This window comes from Vicugna pacos, chromosome 20, assembly GCF_048564905.1.
Source record: "Vicugna pacos chromosome 20, VicPac4, whole genome shotgun sequence".
In the NCBI taxonomy this organism is placed as follows: Eukaryota; Metazoa; Chordata; class Mammalia; order Artiodactyla; family Camelidae; genus Vicugna; species Vicugna pacos.
In genome coordinates this window covers 15,086,453-15,102,279 of record NC_133006.1, presented here as the reverse complement: position 1 = coordinate 15,102,279, position 15,827 = coordinate 15,086,453, and the positions used below count along the sequence as shown (strand labels likewise).

Below are 15,827 nucleotides of genomic sequence, written 5' to 3'. Positions count from 1 at the left end.
CCTGCCCACCCACCTCCTCCCAGGACAGTATTTAAATTAATTCCAAGGCAGCTCTGCACCCAATGGTGAAGATTTACTTCCTGTCTATGTCCCACCCCCAATCATGGGCCAAACACATTTTCTTCTGAGAAGTTAAATAAGATTTAGAACAGAAACCTTCACTGTCTTGTTCACTGTTGTCTTCCCAACACTTAGAACAAATGCCTGGCACTTCGTGGGCACTCAGTAACTCAGTAACTATTTTCAGGGGGAGAAAGTAGGATGCATAATGCAGAAAAGGCCTTATATTCGTGGTCTTACTGATTACAAATTAATAGGGAAAAGATAGCAGTAAAAAATAAACAAGGAAAAAGGTAGACAGGAAGTTGAATAGAAAATTCAGCTGAACAGTAAACATAGGAAAGATTGCTTTATGTTGCTAAGGACAAACTAAATGTCTCAAATGAATTGCAAAGTAAAACGAAGTATTATTTTACGTCCTTCAAATTGGCAAAGATTAATAAGTATCAGTATTGATAAGGAAGCATACATTGGCACAGTCTTTTTAAAGAGCAATTTGTCATTTGTCAAAAACCTGAAATTGTATTCTCTTTGGTCCAGGGGGAGTTCTGTTTCTAGGAAGTCATCCTACAAGAAACATTTTCATTACCAATGTTTATAGGTGCCTGTACAGAAAGGTTCAGTTGGAACATTTGTTTGTAATGGCAAAAAATTTAAAACCATCTGGATGTCCATTATTAGGGTATTAGAGAAATAAATTGTGGGTCACTGGTACAGTGAAATAATACACAGTGGTTGAAATGAATGGGCTAGAGCCATTTGGACAGACATGGAAAGCTATCTGTGGTTAACTACAGAGCAAAAAAAAAAAAAGCCTTTTGCAGAATAGCAGCAGGTGGCATGAGTTGAAGGGTGTCTCCTAAAAGGATATGTTCAAGTCCTAACTCCCAGGACCTGTAAACATGACCTTATTTGGAAATAGGGTCTTTGCAGATGTAATCGAGTTAAGAGAAGCCTAATTGGGGTGGGCTCTAATCCTGCATGACTGGTGGTGTCCTTACAAGAAGAGAAGAGACACAGACACTCACAGCGAAGACGGCCATGTGGTGTGGAGGCAGAGACTGGAGAGATGCAACAAGCCAAGGGACGCCAAGGATTGCCAGCAGCCACCAGAAGCGGGGAGAGAGTGCGAAACAGACTCTTCCTGGAGCTTCCAGAAGGAACCAAGCTTGCCAACACCTTGATTTTGCACTTCTGGCTTCCAGAACTGTGAGAGAATAAGCTTCCGTTGTTTTAAGGCACCCAGCTGTGGTGATTTGTTCCGGCCGCCCCAAGAACCAAATATAACAGGTATGGCGCTATCCTGTAGTCACGCCTTCTGTGTGTGCGCCTGCTGCTGTCTGCCTGACAAAGAGCTTCTTCAGTCCACTGTCTACCCTGACAGCCACCTCCTTGGAAACACGGACTCCCTGTTTTGGTGATTTTTTGGTCAGGGGATAGCCTGAACCAGGTAAATTTGTGTTTCACCTCCTCTGCTTCCTCCACTCCCCACAAACAGTGTTCCAGCGGCCTTTTGCCGTGTACCCCCTCATCATCCCTTAAACTCTGAGCATCCTAAATTTCCCCGAGTTCATGCTTTGTCTTTGTGCTTCTGTCTTGCCAAGCCCCAATTCCTTCTGAAAACCTTATTTTGAAGGGCCTTTTTCCAGGATTCTTCCCCACCCCCTTATACCCCAACTCTGAGTTAAAAGCTTGTCTTGTGCACCCGCCCACCACACTGTGTGATGATGCGGTAAAGCCTAGTGATTACGGGAGGCTTTCCTCTGGAGCCATACGACCAGAGAATTGAATCCTGCATTTGTCACTTACTAGCTGTGTGACCTTGGGCATGTGACATTGCCTCTCTGTGCCTCAGTTTCCTCATCTGCATAATGGGGATCACAGTACCTAACTGGGTCATAAGCATTAACAAGCTTATGTGGCTAAAGCTCTTGGAACAGTGCCTGGCAAATATAAGTGGTCAGTAAGCATTCGCTTTTGTAATAATTACATGTTTACTTCTCTGACTCCCCTACTAAATGGAGATACTTAAAGGCAGTAATTGTGTTTTTCTCTCACGGTCCCCAGTGTCTTGCAGAGTACTTGGTGCATGGTAGGTGCTAAATAAATGTTTGTTGAATTAATGATAATAATTAATATAATTGTCTACCAGGATCCCATATTGGGCTTTGACCCTCTGCTGGTTCCACATCACACAGGGGCCGGATCAGCTGGTGTTTCCTGAGCACCTCCAATGGGCCAGGCATCCGCAGTGAAGGGATGAAAGAGTGAAGACCAGCTCCTGTCCTCATGGAGCTGAGAATCTGGTGGGGAAGAGAGTTGAAGCCCATGAAATGTTAACAATAGCAATATTAGGTCTTAATAACCGTTTGTGGGAGCAAAAGAGGATACAGAGAATGTGCATTCACAGTGAACTAGTTGGATCTTTGTTTTCCAAATTTGTTCTAATAGTAAAACGTAGATCTAGAGGCTTCGTCATGTTCAGATTTGATTTTTTTTTTCATGTATACTTTCATCAGTAGGCACATAACATCTGGTTGTCTCTCTGGAATTAGCAGCCATCAGTAATCATTGCTAGATGCATTATTTCATTAGGGTTTGTAAAATGGTGAAATTGTGTTTATCACCTGGAGACGTCTGTAAAGATAAACCTCTCCTCATTAACCGTTGGTTCACCCTGAGGTATAGCTATTCAAGAAAGGGAAAGTAAATGCTTCTTGACCAGTTTTAAAAATAGTGACTTGGTTTTCTAGCATCCTTCAGAGGTGGCCAGTGGAGGGCTTTGGACTTTTTTTTTTTTAAAACACTTATTATGAACTCATGGATTTAAAACTTACCCAATTTGTTAAGGCCATGTAGTCCTTACCCTGTTGAGTGCTTAAATGGTCCCTTCTTTGTCTGTTGGAAGCCTCGTCAAGCTGGCTCTGAACCTTTTGATGTGACCCTTTTCATCTTGCTCATTTCTTTCAACGAGAATATGTTCCAGGTTCACCCTGCACATCTCCTGCCCCAGACCTGGAGTCAAGTACTTCTCCAAGGAGGAAGGGCACCACTTTTTTAGGATATCAGTACAATATTACCAAACCACTTTCCAGAAGGGAATTAATATAATTTACACTTCCATCAGCAAAGCATGAGGACCATTTTCTCCATGCACTCAACCAGTATTGAGTGTTATTTGAAGAACTTGGCATTCATTTGGGAGGGTGGAATAATTTGCATTTCTTATTTGCATCTGTGTTCTCATTTGCATTCATCAGGTTACTGGTGCGTTGGAGTGTTTTCTTATATTTATTAATCATGTACATTTGTTTTGAGAACTCTTCCTGTTGTTTTGACCACATCACTATTCGAATCTTAGTCGCTGTTGTGGTTGATTGTAACTGTGCATCAAGGCCAGCAACCCCTTTTCTGTCAATTGCTAGAAATAATTTTCCTAATTCGTTGTTTGCCTTTGAGACTTGTTTACAGTTTCTACTTTATGTAGTCAGATGTTTTCCTTTACAAAGCAAGGAATTTTCCAGTCCCCTCTCGTTGTCCTTGGGGCCTTACAGCATCAGCTGAAGCTGAGAGTTGTCTCCAGGCATTAGTTGATGCCTGAGCATCGGCTGTGCTGTCCTCACCGAACTACAGTTGTGTCCCTTGAGGCCAGAGGCCTGCCTCATTCCAGAGTGGTCTGGGTCCATTTCTGCCCAGACAGGCTCACTCTGATTCTTCTTCATGTTGAAGGTGCTGTTAACCTGGGCACTGCCTGGAGGTTCCCAGGGCCGCAGGCAACAGAGTGTGAAGTTCCCCGCAGTCAGCAGCTTCCCAGCGGAGCCCTGCACTGTGTGTGCCGTGACCTTCTGGCTCCGAGGCTCCGTCAGGCAGCCGTGGGGCCAAGTTTGAGACCTCAGGGTCTGTTCAGAGAAAACCTCAATGTCCAGATAGCGGATATTGGGTGGGTGGCATGTTAGACATGGCACCTGGCAGCTCCAAATGGTCTGCATGAGAGGAATGCCAACAGAGGCCTGTGCGGGGTAAGAGATGGTTGTGATGGGATGGTGTTCCTAAAAGATTTTTTTAAAAAATCTTGAACATAATAATGACAAGAAATCATGGCTAAGAGCCCAAACTCACATGATACTTAATACGTGCCAGGCACTGTTCCAAACAGGCTGCGTTGGTTACCATGTGAATTTACTTTTCACAAGCCTAGAAGGTAGATACTGTTATTAGCACCATTTTATAGCTACAGAAAATGGAGACACTGAGAGGATAAACAGCTTGCCCCAAGGTCATATACTCGATAAGTGGGAGAGGAGAATTGAAGTGCAGACAGTCTGACTCCAGACGCTGAGCTCTTGCCCCATCTCCATCCGATCTGTACACTGTGGGCTGGAGTCTTAAAGTGGTGCATCTCTTAAGACTTTCCAGAGGGCACTTCATCAGGGGAAGGAGCAGCTGGTTTTACAGATGGGGGAACTGAGGCCTGAAGAACAGACTGACTTGCTCAGAGCCATCAACACGAGTCATATGCAGGTCTTTCTGCACTTAGTAGTGACACTCATGTGGTATCACAGTCAGGCTCTCTGAACCGGGAACAGAAGTGCCCTCAGACAGATGGAAATAGTGCTTGCCTCTTCCCTTTGAGAGGGCCCAAATCTCTGGGGTCTGGTAAACTGGGAGGGGCTGGTCTTAACCCAGGAATTTCCTGGGCACAGCTCTGACCTTCTGGCACCGGGCTCTTGAGGGCTGTGTGGAGGCCTGCTTTCGGGATCTCCTGGTCTGAGCCCAGTTTGGCCCTTTCTGGAAGATGAATTCTTTGCCCTTGGGTGAGGAACAGCAGACTGAGTTCCAAGAGCAGCAGGACTGCTGGGTCAGGAGTTCTGGAAAAGTTGGGTGGAAAATGCCCCGCTATCTTCTTGCTCCTGGCCTAATGGCTCCGACCATTTTTTGATGTCAGGAAGTGTAACAATACGGTACATTTATCTTGGTGAATAATAGATGAGCCTGGGGAAGGTACTCTGCTTTTCCCGGTGAATTATTTACCAGGAGCCTCTAATTTGAGGGCTCTCCATTATAAGTGGTCTGAATCAGGTATAGCTAGAGCCCCCTCCCGTCTCCTCTCACTCCCTGGTCTCCCAGATACAGATCAGCTGTAACCTTTTGGGTCCAATGTTACACTGGGTAGCCCTGTGGCCTGTAGCCAGGGACTCTGAGTTTGAAGTCCCTGTGGCCACTGGGGAGGGTAGCAGGAGTGGGTGGTGGGGACCAACCTACTGGAGACACAGGGACAGCCCTGTGGGGGTTTCCTTGGCAGGAGGGAAGCTGGGGTAAATGTGAGGCTGGGGCCTTGCTTTACAGGCGTAGGGAGCCCTATGTGTGCTTCTGTGTGCACATTTGTGTGCTCTGTGTCTTTTGTTTTTCTTGTCTCTTTCTCTGGGTCTTTCTGTGACTCTGTCTCTCAGTTTGTCTCTGTCCGTGTCCCTCTACCTGTTGATCTGGTCACTGTCCCCCTCTGTCTGGATCTGGGTCTCTCTTTGTCTCTCTCCCTCTTTTGTCTCTCCCTCCTTCCCTCTCCCTGCCCCCCCCTTCTCTCTCTCCCTTTTTTGCTCTCTGTCAATCTCCAGCCCCTTTATTTCATCTTTCTGTCTCCATCTGTCTCTCTTCGTCAGTGTCTGCTTCTCTCTCTTTCTCTGCGTGACTTTAGAGGCCTGTAAGAGGCACCTCCTGGGATGGAGGGACAGCCAGTTCCAGACTTAAGTGAAGCCAGATCTTGGTGCCTTAAAGATCGACAGAGTAGACATAAAATAAACTTTAAGTCTTTGTCATTTTTTTGGCTATTCGGTTATTGCATCAGCCACTCTTTTTTTTTTTTTCCCTTCAGTTATTTTCTGTGTGTGTGCTTTATGTTTTAAAGCACTGCCCCCCCCCCCCGAAAGTCAGCAATCCCTAGGCTTTAAGCATCTGGTAATGAGTTGCAAGTTTTTGGTGCTTTTAAAAATAACTTACAAGGAATTGTTTCTGTCCCATTATTCATCAGTTTGTATTTTTTTCAGCTGTTGTTATTGATTTGGAGATTGAAATACACATTTTGCCATCTTTAGCCAAAATGCTTTTTCGAAACAGCTGATTTTTCAAAATTGACTCTTTTTTTGGTTATTGTCCTGAAAAAATAAAGGAACAAATCATCAGTAATACAGTTAAGAAATAAAACAATACAATTAGTTTTGCCTTGTTGGAGAGTTTATATTTGAAGCCGTAAAGTGAAGTTTATAAGGAGTCCAGAAGTGTCTGATGCTTTGACTCTAATTAAGCAGCTGGCCTGCCTTCCCCTCCCCACTGTTTCCCGACCACCCCACCTAACTGGGCCAGACTCCGTTTCGTCTGGGTAATGTTGGAGCTGTGGTCGTGGCCGCAGTGGTTGACCACCACAGGAGAGCTTCCCCCTCCTTTTTCCCAACCACGCGGGGTAGCAGCTGGGGCTGAGAGGAGGGCTTTTGATGGCAGAAGCAGATCTGTCTTCGGAAGTAGGCAGCCCCCCACTCCTCTCCCTGGCAGCCTAGATGCCAGGAGGGCACCCTTGCCTCTTCAAGCCAGCGGCTCTTCCCAGCCTCCTCCCTCAGTTTGGATTCTTCTCTTTGTGTTTCGGATTGAGGCTTAAAGCCTGGAGCATCCCCTTCCCTGGAGAGAAGGGTGGGTTTCCAGAAGCAGCTGTTGGTCAGACAGATGGGGAGCGGAAGAAAGGAAGGCTGGGGGAGGGGTGCTTGGAGGACAGGGCCCAGCTTCAACTTCTGGGCCTGCCTTGCCCCTGGCCCCGGAGGGGATGGCCAGGCTGCCGAGGGCCGCGTGCGTCTCCTGCACGTGTGTCGGGCATCGCCACGTGTCATCAAGTGTGTGGCAAATGCAGCCCATTGCTGCAGGCCCTGTATGGCTCGTGCTTTCCACATCACACATAGCAGAGCGATTTCCTCACATTCCCCACTCTTGTCTGCTCCGGGAAGTGGTTTGCAGAGCACGTCTAAATATAAAAGTATGAGACCGCCTCTTTCTCTTACCCTTTGAAACCAGCTGAGGGCCAGTCTCTTTAGTCACTTTTTGGGTTTGTGGGGAGGGGGAAGGGGCACAGGAGAAGCTGGTGTTTGTGTGCATGTGCACGGGTGCGCCTGCATGTGTGTTTCCCTGGCCCTGATGGTACCCAGATGTGTGGGGCAAACAGAGCGGGGCTGGGTGCAGGGATAGAGGCCTAGGCAGGGTGCCGGGGGTACATGGAGAGGAGGGTATAGACTCAAAGAGTGATTTTTAAACTGTGGGCAGCTATGTTCAGCCACTTACTTGTTTAAAAAAATTTCATTTTCATCTCCCTCCCCAGGCCCAACGGTATGTTCCTCTGCTGGGGAGAAAGGCAGGATGTAGGTGATGCCCATCAGGAAGGCGTTTCAAAACGTAGTGCTAAATGAAATAAAGTGAGAAGCAGAGTGAGAGACGATGCAAGACCGTTTGTAGGGGTTCAAAATAGGCCCCCGTGAAACAACAACACATTGGAGCAGAGTACGGACAAAGGGAGGGTTTACATTAAACAGGACAGAATGGTGGTTGAGGGGGATTTGGATAAAAGGAAATAAAGTAAAAGAAATGAAGAGTAGCCAGCGTGGGAAGAACACAGTCATGGGAGCCAGACAGATCCAGGGGAACGGCCCCACCATTTATGGGGACAGCTTTGACCCCAGTCTCCTCCTCTGTGCAATGAGGCTGAACCACGTGGAGGGTTCTTTGGATGAGAAATGATGTGTCTTTGTGATGAGGGCCGGCAAGAAGCAGACAGTCAGAGGAGCTAAGGCAGTGCTGACTGATGGAACGTACAGGAACTGAATTCTTCTATGTCTGTGCTATTCAGTATGGTGGCTGCCTAGCCACAGGCAGCTCCCAGGTACTTCCTAGTGTGACCAAGGAAATGAATTTTCATTTTAATTAAGTTGCATTTGAATAGCCCCAGGTGGCTGGTGGCTGCCATTTGGACAGAGTGGGTGGAAGAGATTTTGACTCCTTCAGGAGCCAGAGAGGACTTTCCTCCTTGAGTGGAGTTGAGACCACCCCACCTAAAGGGCAGGGAATCATGTCTCCCCCCACAACAGGGAACTTGGAGTGAAATGCGGAGGCCACTCTGGCTGGCTGTGTGGTGTGTGCTTACTGCCTTAGAGATGGGTAAAAAGAAAGCAGAAAATGGAGTCTCTCAGAGTTTTCTGAGCCTGTTTTGAAAATCAGTGGACAAAGTCTCGGTCCAGTCACTCCCAGTGATCCTCAGGCTGTCAGTTTGCCCTCTGCTTCCATAGGAAGGACCGTGGAAGCTCACTTCCAGGTTCACCCCAGCGCCTTTCTCGCTGTGGTCCCCCAGAGCTCCTCCCTGCTGCAGCTGGGAGTCAGACCTGGTTGGGCCCCGGGTCTGGGCCTGCAGCGAGTCCCTTTCCATCTTCTCTGGGTGGTGAGGGCGGATTCTTTGTCCCCTCTGTGGTCCCGGAGCACACCAGCTGAGCATCCTTGAGAACTTCCTGGGCTTGAGCTCCTGGCTCACTTCCCAGGCTCTTGGTCCAGCAGCCCCATTGCCTTCCCTGCAATGTATATTATTTCCGTGGGCCCCTCACTGGCGTCTTCAGGACAGCTGGCTGCTGTCTTTCTCTCTCTCCTTGGGGCTGAGAATGGGCATAGAGGGTGCAAAGAACGCCTGCTTCCTCCTCGTGGTTCTGTTCCAGCCGCCCCCCTCCTTCCATTCACCAGGACTTTGGACTCCCCAGGGATCACCTTACCCAGAACATTTTCATTTGGGGTCCACAGCTCCCTAGAACTTCTGGGGGTTTTTACTTCTGTGAAAAATATGCCAACTTTTGTGTGTCTATACCTAATGTGGATTTAATTTGAATATTTTAGGGACCTGAAAAGAATCACTAAAATCCCATGAGGAAACTGAGGCCCAGAGAGGAAAATTAAATTGGCTAAGATTGGATAAAGGTAGAGGTAGGACAAGATTTCAGGTCCTTTGTCCCCCCACAAATGCTTCTGGGGTGTTCATCCCGTGGCCCAGGCACTCTGGAGGGGCGCAGCGTACCAAGTTGTGCATGCACGTTTCCCCTCCCCTTGAGTTTACTGTCTGGCTTAGGAGGAACTGCTCTCAGTCACAGCACAGGCGTGAATATCAGGAGTGTCGCAGGCAGTGAGCTATCAGTGCAAGTGTGTGGCCAAGGCAGAAGCGGGATCTCCTGGGAGGCAGGATGCAAGCTGAGCCTCGGGAACGGGAGCAGCTTGTCAGCAGTGATGCCAGGTCCCAGTTTGCAACCCCAGCTGCCTCTAACCGCACACCTGCCATTTATAGCATCATTCTTAATCCCTCCCAACCTGGCCCTCCATGTGGTGCGTGGACTCTAGGAGCTGGCTGTGTGGCTGGAGGCTGGGGGACAGGGAGAGGACTCTGGGGAGCGAGCCCTTTGTTTCTGAAACTGCCTCTGAGGCTCATCGCAGCGAATTCGGGGCTAGGTCTTGGTGACTATTCAGCCACATACCCTCAGTGCTCTAATTTAGTGCCTGGCAGCGGGGTGGTGTTTAGTTAGGGTCACCCTACTTGTTATAGGTTGTGTTAAGACTGGAAACCAGGTCTCTCTACCCCAAGCTCCTTTTGCCTGATCACACTGCCTCACTCTGGCTGGGTTTATAATTCGTTGCTGCTTCATTGGAGACATCGTAGCCATTTAAGGGTGAGAGACGTGTCCTGGGCATGGTATGGCCCTCTGAGCCCCAGCAGAAGACAGGCTGGTTCCAGGGTCAGGTGGTGTGGCTGCTGGCTGCTGGCTGAGGAGCTTCTTAAACCACACCTCCGAGCGGTTTGTTTGCCCCTCTGGGCTCGGATGCCATGTGATACTGGCCACGAGGACCCACTGCTGCCATTAGAGGTTGATCTGCCCCCTCCAGGGCCTCCCAGGAGCGGGCAGGGCAGGGCCAAGTTGTGGTTTTCATCTAAGGTGGAAGAGCTGGCCTGCTAGGTTGTTTCGGCCCTAATCCCTGGTGATTTTGTTTTGTTTCTCTAATCCGGATGTGGGAGCCTCTCCAGATATTTACAGTTAAATCCCAGGGCAGGAAAACTCAGCTGGTTTGCTGGCTCTGCGCCCTCCTTCACAGCTCTGAGCCAGGGCCATGATGGCTTGTGGTGGGCTGCGGGGCTCCTGGCAGAAAGTCCGGGGCCTTTTGTGAACACTGGGGACACAGGAGGGGAATGGAACTTTGTGCTCTGCCTCTGGGTCTCGGAGTCAGCTGTGGACGATGTTCAGCAGCCCTCTGAGCTCTCACGTTCTGGGCTTATCCTCAGACAGGCTTGTTGGTGCTAGAACCACGTGTGGAACACTCGTGGTGGACTGGTGGTAGTTGAGGGGGCCACTCCAGACCCCTCGACTCACAAGTCCCACTGTAGCATTCTGAGTTTCTGCCAGCCCAGGTAAACCAGGGGATGACTGGACTTGCTGTTCATCCAAGCGACTTACTCCTGCAGAGATCGAGATTTGTTCCTCAAAAAAGAGACCAATTCTTACGGACCATGGATCTTTGGAGCGCCCCAGAGCAGCTGAAAGTGCGCCAGTTAAACCTCGGGAGGCTAAGGGCGCCTGGGGGAGGTGATGTGGGGCAGGGACCTTGGGACCCCTGGGACCTTTCGTTTGGTGCCCTTAGAGTTTCTAGGTGGAGGGGACTTGTAGCAGGGCTGACCTCGTGTGGGTGAGAAGGCGTGGGGACCACTCTATTTCCTGGAACAGAGCATTTGTGCCTCTTGGGTTGAGGACTACTTCTCTTGGCCTATGTCCTGATGGTGTTGCCCCAGGCAGGATGAAGGAAGTTGGCAAACCTCTCCCTCAGGAGTCCATGTGCCCTAGTAGGTGCCGCGTTGGCCTGGGCTCTCAGGGTCACCTGGGAGGCAGGATATCCCCCTAGGAATATGGGCCCTGAAGCCAGGGACTGAGTCTTAGGCATGGAGGAGTCAGCCTCCTGCCCCTGGCTGGTTGGCCTGGTGCATGGGAGGGGTCACAGTCACTCGTGACCACACATACCTGTGCAAAATGCCTGTGCCAGAGCCAGCCAGGGTCATCTTGGTACCTTGGCTTGGTCCCCAGGCAGCTGTCCAAAGGGTGAAATTTCTTTAGTAAGAGAGAGAGAAGGTGGATGGAATCACCTGGTCAGGTTCTGGGATCTGTACTGGTCCAGGGGGTGTTTTTCCTCAACCAAGAGGACTAGCCCCCGCGAGATGGGTTGTTGAGTAGCCCAGATGGGTACTTGGCCTAGAGTAGCTAAAATTACTTCAGAGCAGAAAAACTTCCTGCTGCTCTCGGCGCTCCATAAAATCATGTTTACACATATGTGTGTGCACACATGCACACGTTTATACACATGGGTCGACTGGGCCTGGGGCCCAGAGAGCAGCAAGGAGGGTGGGCACCAGACCAGGAGCTTTGGGGGGGGGTGTGGGGAGCAGGAGTTGGGCCGCTGCCCACACAGCCCATTCTCAAGGAGCTGGGGCCAGGGCGCAGGCAGAGTGAGTGTCTGCATATAGATGGCTGTTGGGGAGCCAAGGAAATGGCTTGGAAAATGTCCTTATTGGGTATTTGCTGCTCCAGCTTTGTTGGGATCGTGCTTGGTGTGGGCAGATGGCTCTGTCTGCCAGTCGTGGGGGCGGGGGGCACCCTGAACCCACCATGTGCTCCGGGCTTTGCTCTGGGATTTGCACGTGTGAACCCACTTAGCTTCACACAGCCCGAGTGGTAGGGGTGGGGTCCTCGTCTCATGGCAAAGGAAGGGGTCCAAAGAGACCAGCTAAGGTGGCCTTGCCACAGAGCAGGAGGACCACTGGGCAGCGTGGAAGCTGCTGTATACTGAGCGGCTGCCTCGAGGGACACGTGGGCCACGTGTTCTGTGAGGGCCTGTGTATAGAAGGTATGACACACGGAGGGCAGACTGAGAAACGGGGCAGCTTTGGGAAGACCAGGACCAGTGTGCTTCCAGAGTGGGCCTCCGCCAGACCCCAGCCCTGGGGGCATCCTCACATCAGAGGTGATACAGGGACAGGGATGTGTTGGGGGCCATGCCACCTCAAGGCAGGTACCACCCTATCCCCAAGCCTTCCTCCTTCTCTGTCATTCAGCTAAAGCTTCTGAAGAGTTCCTTGCCTCCTAGCCCCTCCTCGTCTGGAGTCTGGCATTTCTGCCAGGGGCTCCTTGATCTTCCCGTCACCCCCCCACCCCACCGCGGACAAAACAACAGACCAACCTCTCCTGCAGCCCATGCAGATGGCCAGACTGGGCGCATCTCCCACTGTCTTCTCAGTAAACCTGGGTGCCACGGCACTGGGCCAGGCCTTGGTGGCCAGGGTTGGGGCTCCGAGCAGGGGCTGGGGTCTTGGAGGGGTCCTGGTGGCTGCCCTCCCTGCCTTTTGTAACATCTAAAGTCTGCCCCAGCCAAGCACTAACCAGGACCTGCTGTGAGCTTACGTCAGGACATAGGGCCCCACGGGGCTGGCTTTGATGTTTCCCAGGCCCTGTCCGTAGGGGCAGGGGGCTCTGAGTGGCAGTCTGGGAATGCAGCATCTCGCCACAGCTCCAGGATGGGATGCTGGGGGCTGAGCTGGGGTCCCTCTGAGTCATGCCATCTCTTCTCCCAGCTCAGGATTCTGTGGCAAGAGGTCTGTGGTTCCTGCAACCCCACAGCTCCTTTCCCTCCATCCTACCCACCCCTCTACCTGCTTATTCCTTTAAACTTCTCTGCTGTGGCAGCTCCGGGTCTGGGAGTGGTGCTGGGCCTTGCATTGGGGGAGCCTTTTGAGTCCTTGGGCAGGAAGGGTGATAACAGTCACAATCACGGGAGCTGCCCACTGAGTCAGCCGTTCCAAGGCACCTCACCTGCGCTCCCTAGTTCGCAACTCCTGACAGCTGCGTGGAAGAGGCAGAGGAAGCTGGGGCACAGTGTGTGTTTCTTACCCACGTTCAGGCACACTGAGCAGGACAGCCAGGATTGAGTTGCACCTGTCTGATCACAAACCCTGGGCTAAGGCTCCTGTGCGAGGATGAGACTCCTGGCTCCCCGCTGGGTCTGGAGAAGCTGAGAGGGGAAGTAGGGGTTCGTCAAATTTTGACACAGGTGATCTCTCTCTTCGATGAGCATCTGTAGTTCTGGATTGAGGGTCCCAAGATTTTGGTGATCCACATTGAAAGAGGCCCGTGGGGCTGCAGCCCGAGCCTGCCCATCTGTGTCAGCTCAGGGGTCGGGAAGTGTTCCAGACGCCTCCGTGTTTGCCTTCTCTTGCCCCACACTTCCTTTGAGGTCACCTCGGTTCAGCCAGTGTTCACTGAGTGCCTGTGTGCGCCTGGCATTGTCTGCACAAGGCGTGTCTACCTCTCTACCTGGCCGAGGGGAGTGAGACCCATTCTGGGATCAGATACTTCTGAGGTTGGTTTTGAGGTCCTGGGCATGGCTGGGAAGAGCATGGGGCTCTGAGTTGGCCTCCCTGGGTCATGGTCCTGGCTCTGCCACAGATTAGCTGTTTGATCTCAGGCCAATCCCCTCATCTCTCTAGACTTCAATTTACTCATCTGTACTACAAAGGGGTTGTACCAAGTTGCTCAGCGGGGGTAGGACCACACTCTTATGCGCTGTTGTCTGGGTGACTGGGGGCAGATTTGCTAACTTGTGCAGTGGGTGGGGTAGCCCAGCATGTTGGAGAACTGTCTTATGCAGAGAGCTGGCAGAACTCCAGGGAGAAGTAATGGAGGTGCTCTGAGCTGCTTCCAGCTCCGTGTGTCTTTTGGACTGGCCCTTCTGCGAATGTTGTGAGACATTCAGGGACAGCCCCTCCTCTGGACCCAGCCCTGGGGCATCTGGGACTTATCTTGACACTGACTTAATGGAAGACTGGTTCTTGTGCCTTAAAGAACCAACTCTTCTTCCCCAACCCCTGGGACTTGGAAGGGTGCTCTATGGGCTGAGATCATTCTCCAGTGGTTTCAGAGGGGAAAATGGGACTCCACTGGCCTCTTCCTTCCTGCCCTTGCTGGGCCTAATTTGGGCAGAGGCAGAGCCTGCTTCTTCACCTAACAGCCCCAGGTGGCCTGTTTATTCTCCCTGGAGGGGTGGCACGGCCTCCTCTGTGCCATTGCCCACCTGATGGTGGCTGGTGTTCCGGGCCCAGCAGCTCCAGGCCTCTGCAGGGCGTCCACACGGGCCAGGAACAAAGCCCAGGGTGTTATTATTCTGCCCTGTAACCATGCCACCTGCCTGGCCCTGCCCTCCGCCTCCCGAGCCCATCTGCTGCACGGCACCGGCTTCTCACTCTCCCCTTTGTTTGGCTATGATTCCACCGTTCGTTGCAGGGGCACCTTCTCTGAGGGTGCCCCCTGCTCCCGGCCACAGCTGCACTGTAGCTGTGCAGGAGGGGGAATGGATTCAGGTGAGAACCTAGGACCATGTGGCTCACCTCTCACTTAGCGCAGAAGAGCTGGCCTTTGCCACAGGAGGATCAAAGCCATCTCTGATGCTTGACCGTCAGTGGGTGTGTGAGTGCCATAATCCTTCCAAGAAGCTCAGTGGATCATGATTTAACTTTGCTCAATGTCCTGGATTCTGAAGATAGTGGGGAGAGTTGCTTGCCAATGTCCCCTGCTCCTCAGTCTGGCATTAGGACCTCCTATGATCTGGTCCTGCAGGTCCAAGGCCTTCTTCCTCTAGGGAGCTGCTCCATGTGCCATCAGCCCCTCCCCACCCTCAGCCCTTGGGGCTTCCTCCCTCTTTGGTGCTCTAGAGGCACTGAATGCCCACACCATTCATTTAGCACGAGCTTTGCTATGTCCTGTGTAATTGTCCTATCTCTCCCTCCAGACTAGAGTCCTGGAGGGTACTGCGTCTTCATATCCTGCGGAGTACCCAACACAGTGTAAACATTCCTCAATGGACCCTTGGCAGTTATGGTCTCATGATCATTCTCATCTGCACTTATTGGACACCTCTTGTGTACACAGCCCCTTTCCTCCTCCTGTGCACAGGGTGATGGGTGGCCTGTGTTAGGGCAGTGTCTGCAGCTCCCCCTGACCCTGCCTCTCCCACGGTCCCCATCTGCAGGTGCCCAGGCAGCCATTGTCTTCATCAAGGAGCCGTCCTCCCAGGATGCGCTGCAGGGGCGCCGGGCGCTGCTCCGCTGTGAGGTCGAGGCCCCAGGCCCAGTGCATGTGTACTGGCTGCTGGATGGGGCCCCTGTCCAGGACACGGAGCGGCGCTTCGCCCAGGGCAGCAGCCTGAGCTTCACAGCTGTGGACCGGCTGCAGGACTCGGGTGCCTTCCAGTGTGTGGCTCGGGATGACTCCACTGGCGAGGAGGCCCGCAGTGCCAACGCCTCCTTCAACATCAAATGTGAGAGCCAGGGGGCTGGGCCCACCCGCTGCTAGACCCTCAGCTCCTGAGCCCTGCGGAATCCCTCCTTCCCCTCCTCTTCTCCCATTTCCAGTTGAATGGGGTGGGCAGAATGTAGCTGTGGTTAGCTCTTGGCTTGGATTGATAAAAGAAAATTAAACATTTTAATTTTTCCAAGTTATTTTTTTCCCCTTCAAGTCTTGGACCCATTGATCTGCTGGATTCTTTTGCAAATGGCAAGAGCAGTGAAGCCATGCAGCAAAGTGTCAGCCTTGACCTGCCGGGGACCAGGCTGGCACTCCGTCTCTGGTGTCCCCATCAGTATCCCTGGCCTCAGCTTCACTGGGTTTCCCTGAACT

At 51.5% G+C, this 15,827-nt stretch overlaps 1 protein-coding gene across 6 annotated transcripts in view; it reads left to right on the top strand.

Annotated features, from left to right (window-relative positions):
• PTK7 (protein tyrosine kinase 7 (inactive)) overlaps nt 1-15,827 on the top strand; it is a 58,292-nt gene that overhangs the window by 18,108 nt on the left and 24,357 nt on the right. For all 6 annotated transcript variants that reach the window (XR_012062129.1, XM_072944967.1, XM_072944966.1 and 3 more), the window contains exon 2: nt 15,181-15,468. Coding sequence is in view for 5 of the 6 variants with exons in the window: in XM_072944967.1 (XP_072801068.1) it covers nt 15,181-15,468 (288 nt within the window). In the remaining variant the exon portion in view is untranslated. The remainder of the gene's footprint in view (nt 1-15,180; nt 15,469-15,827) is intronic.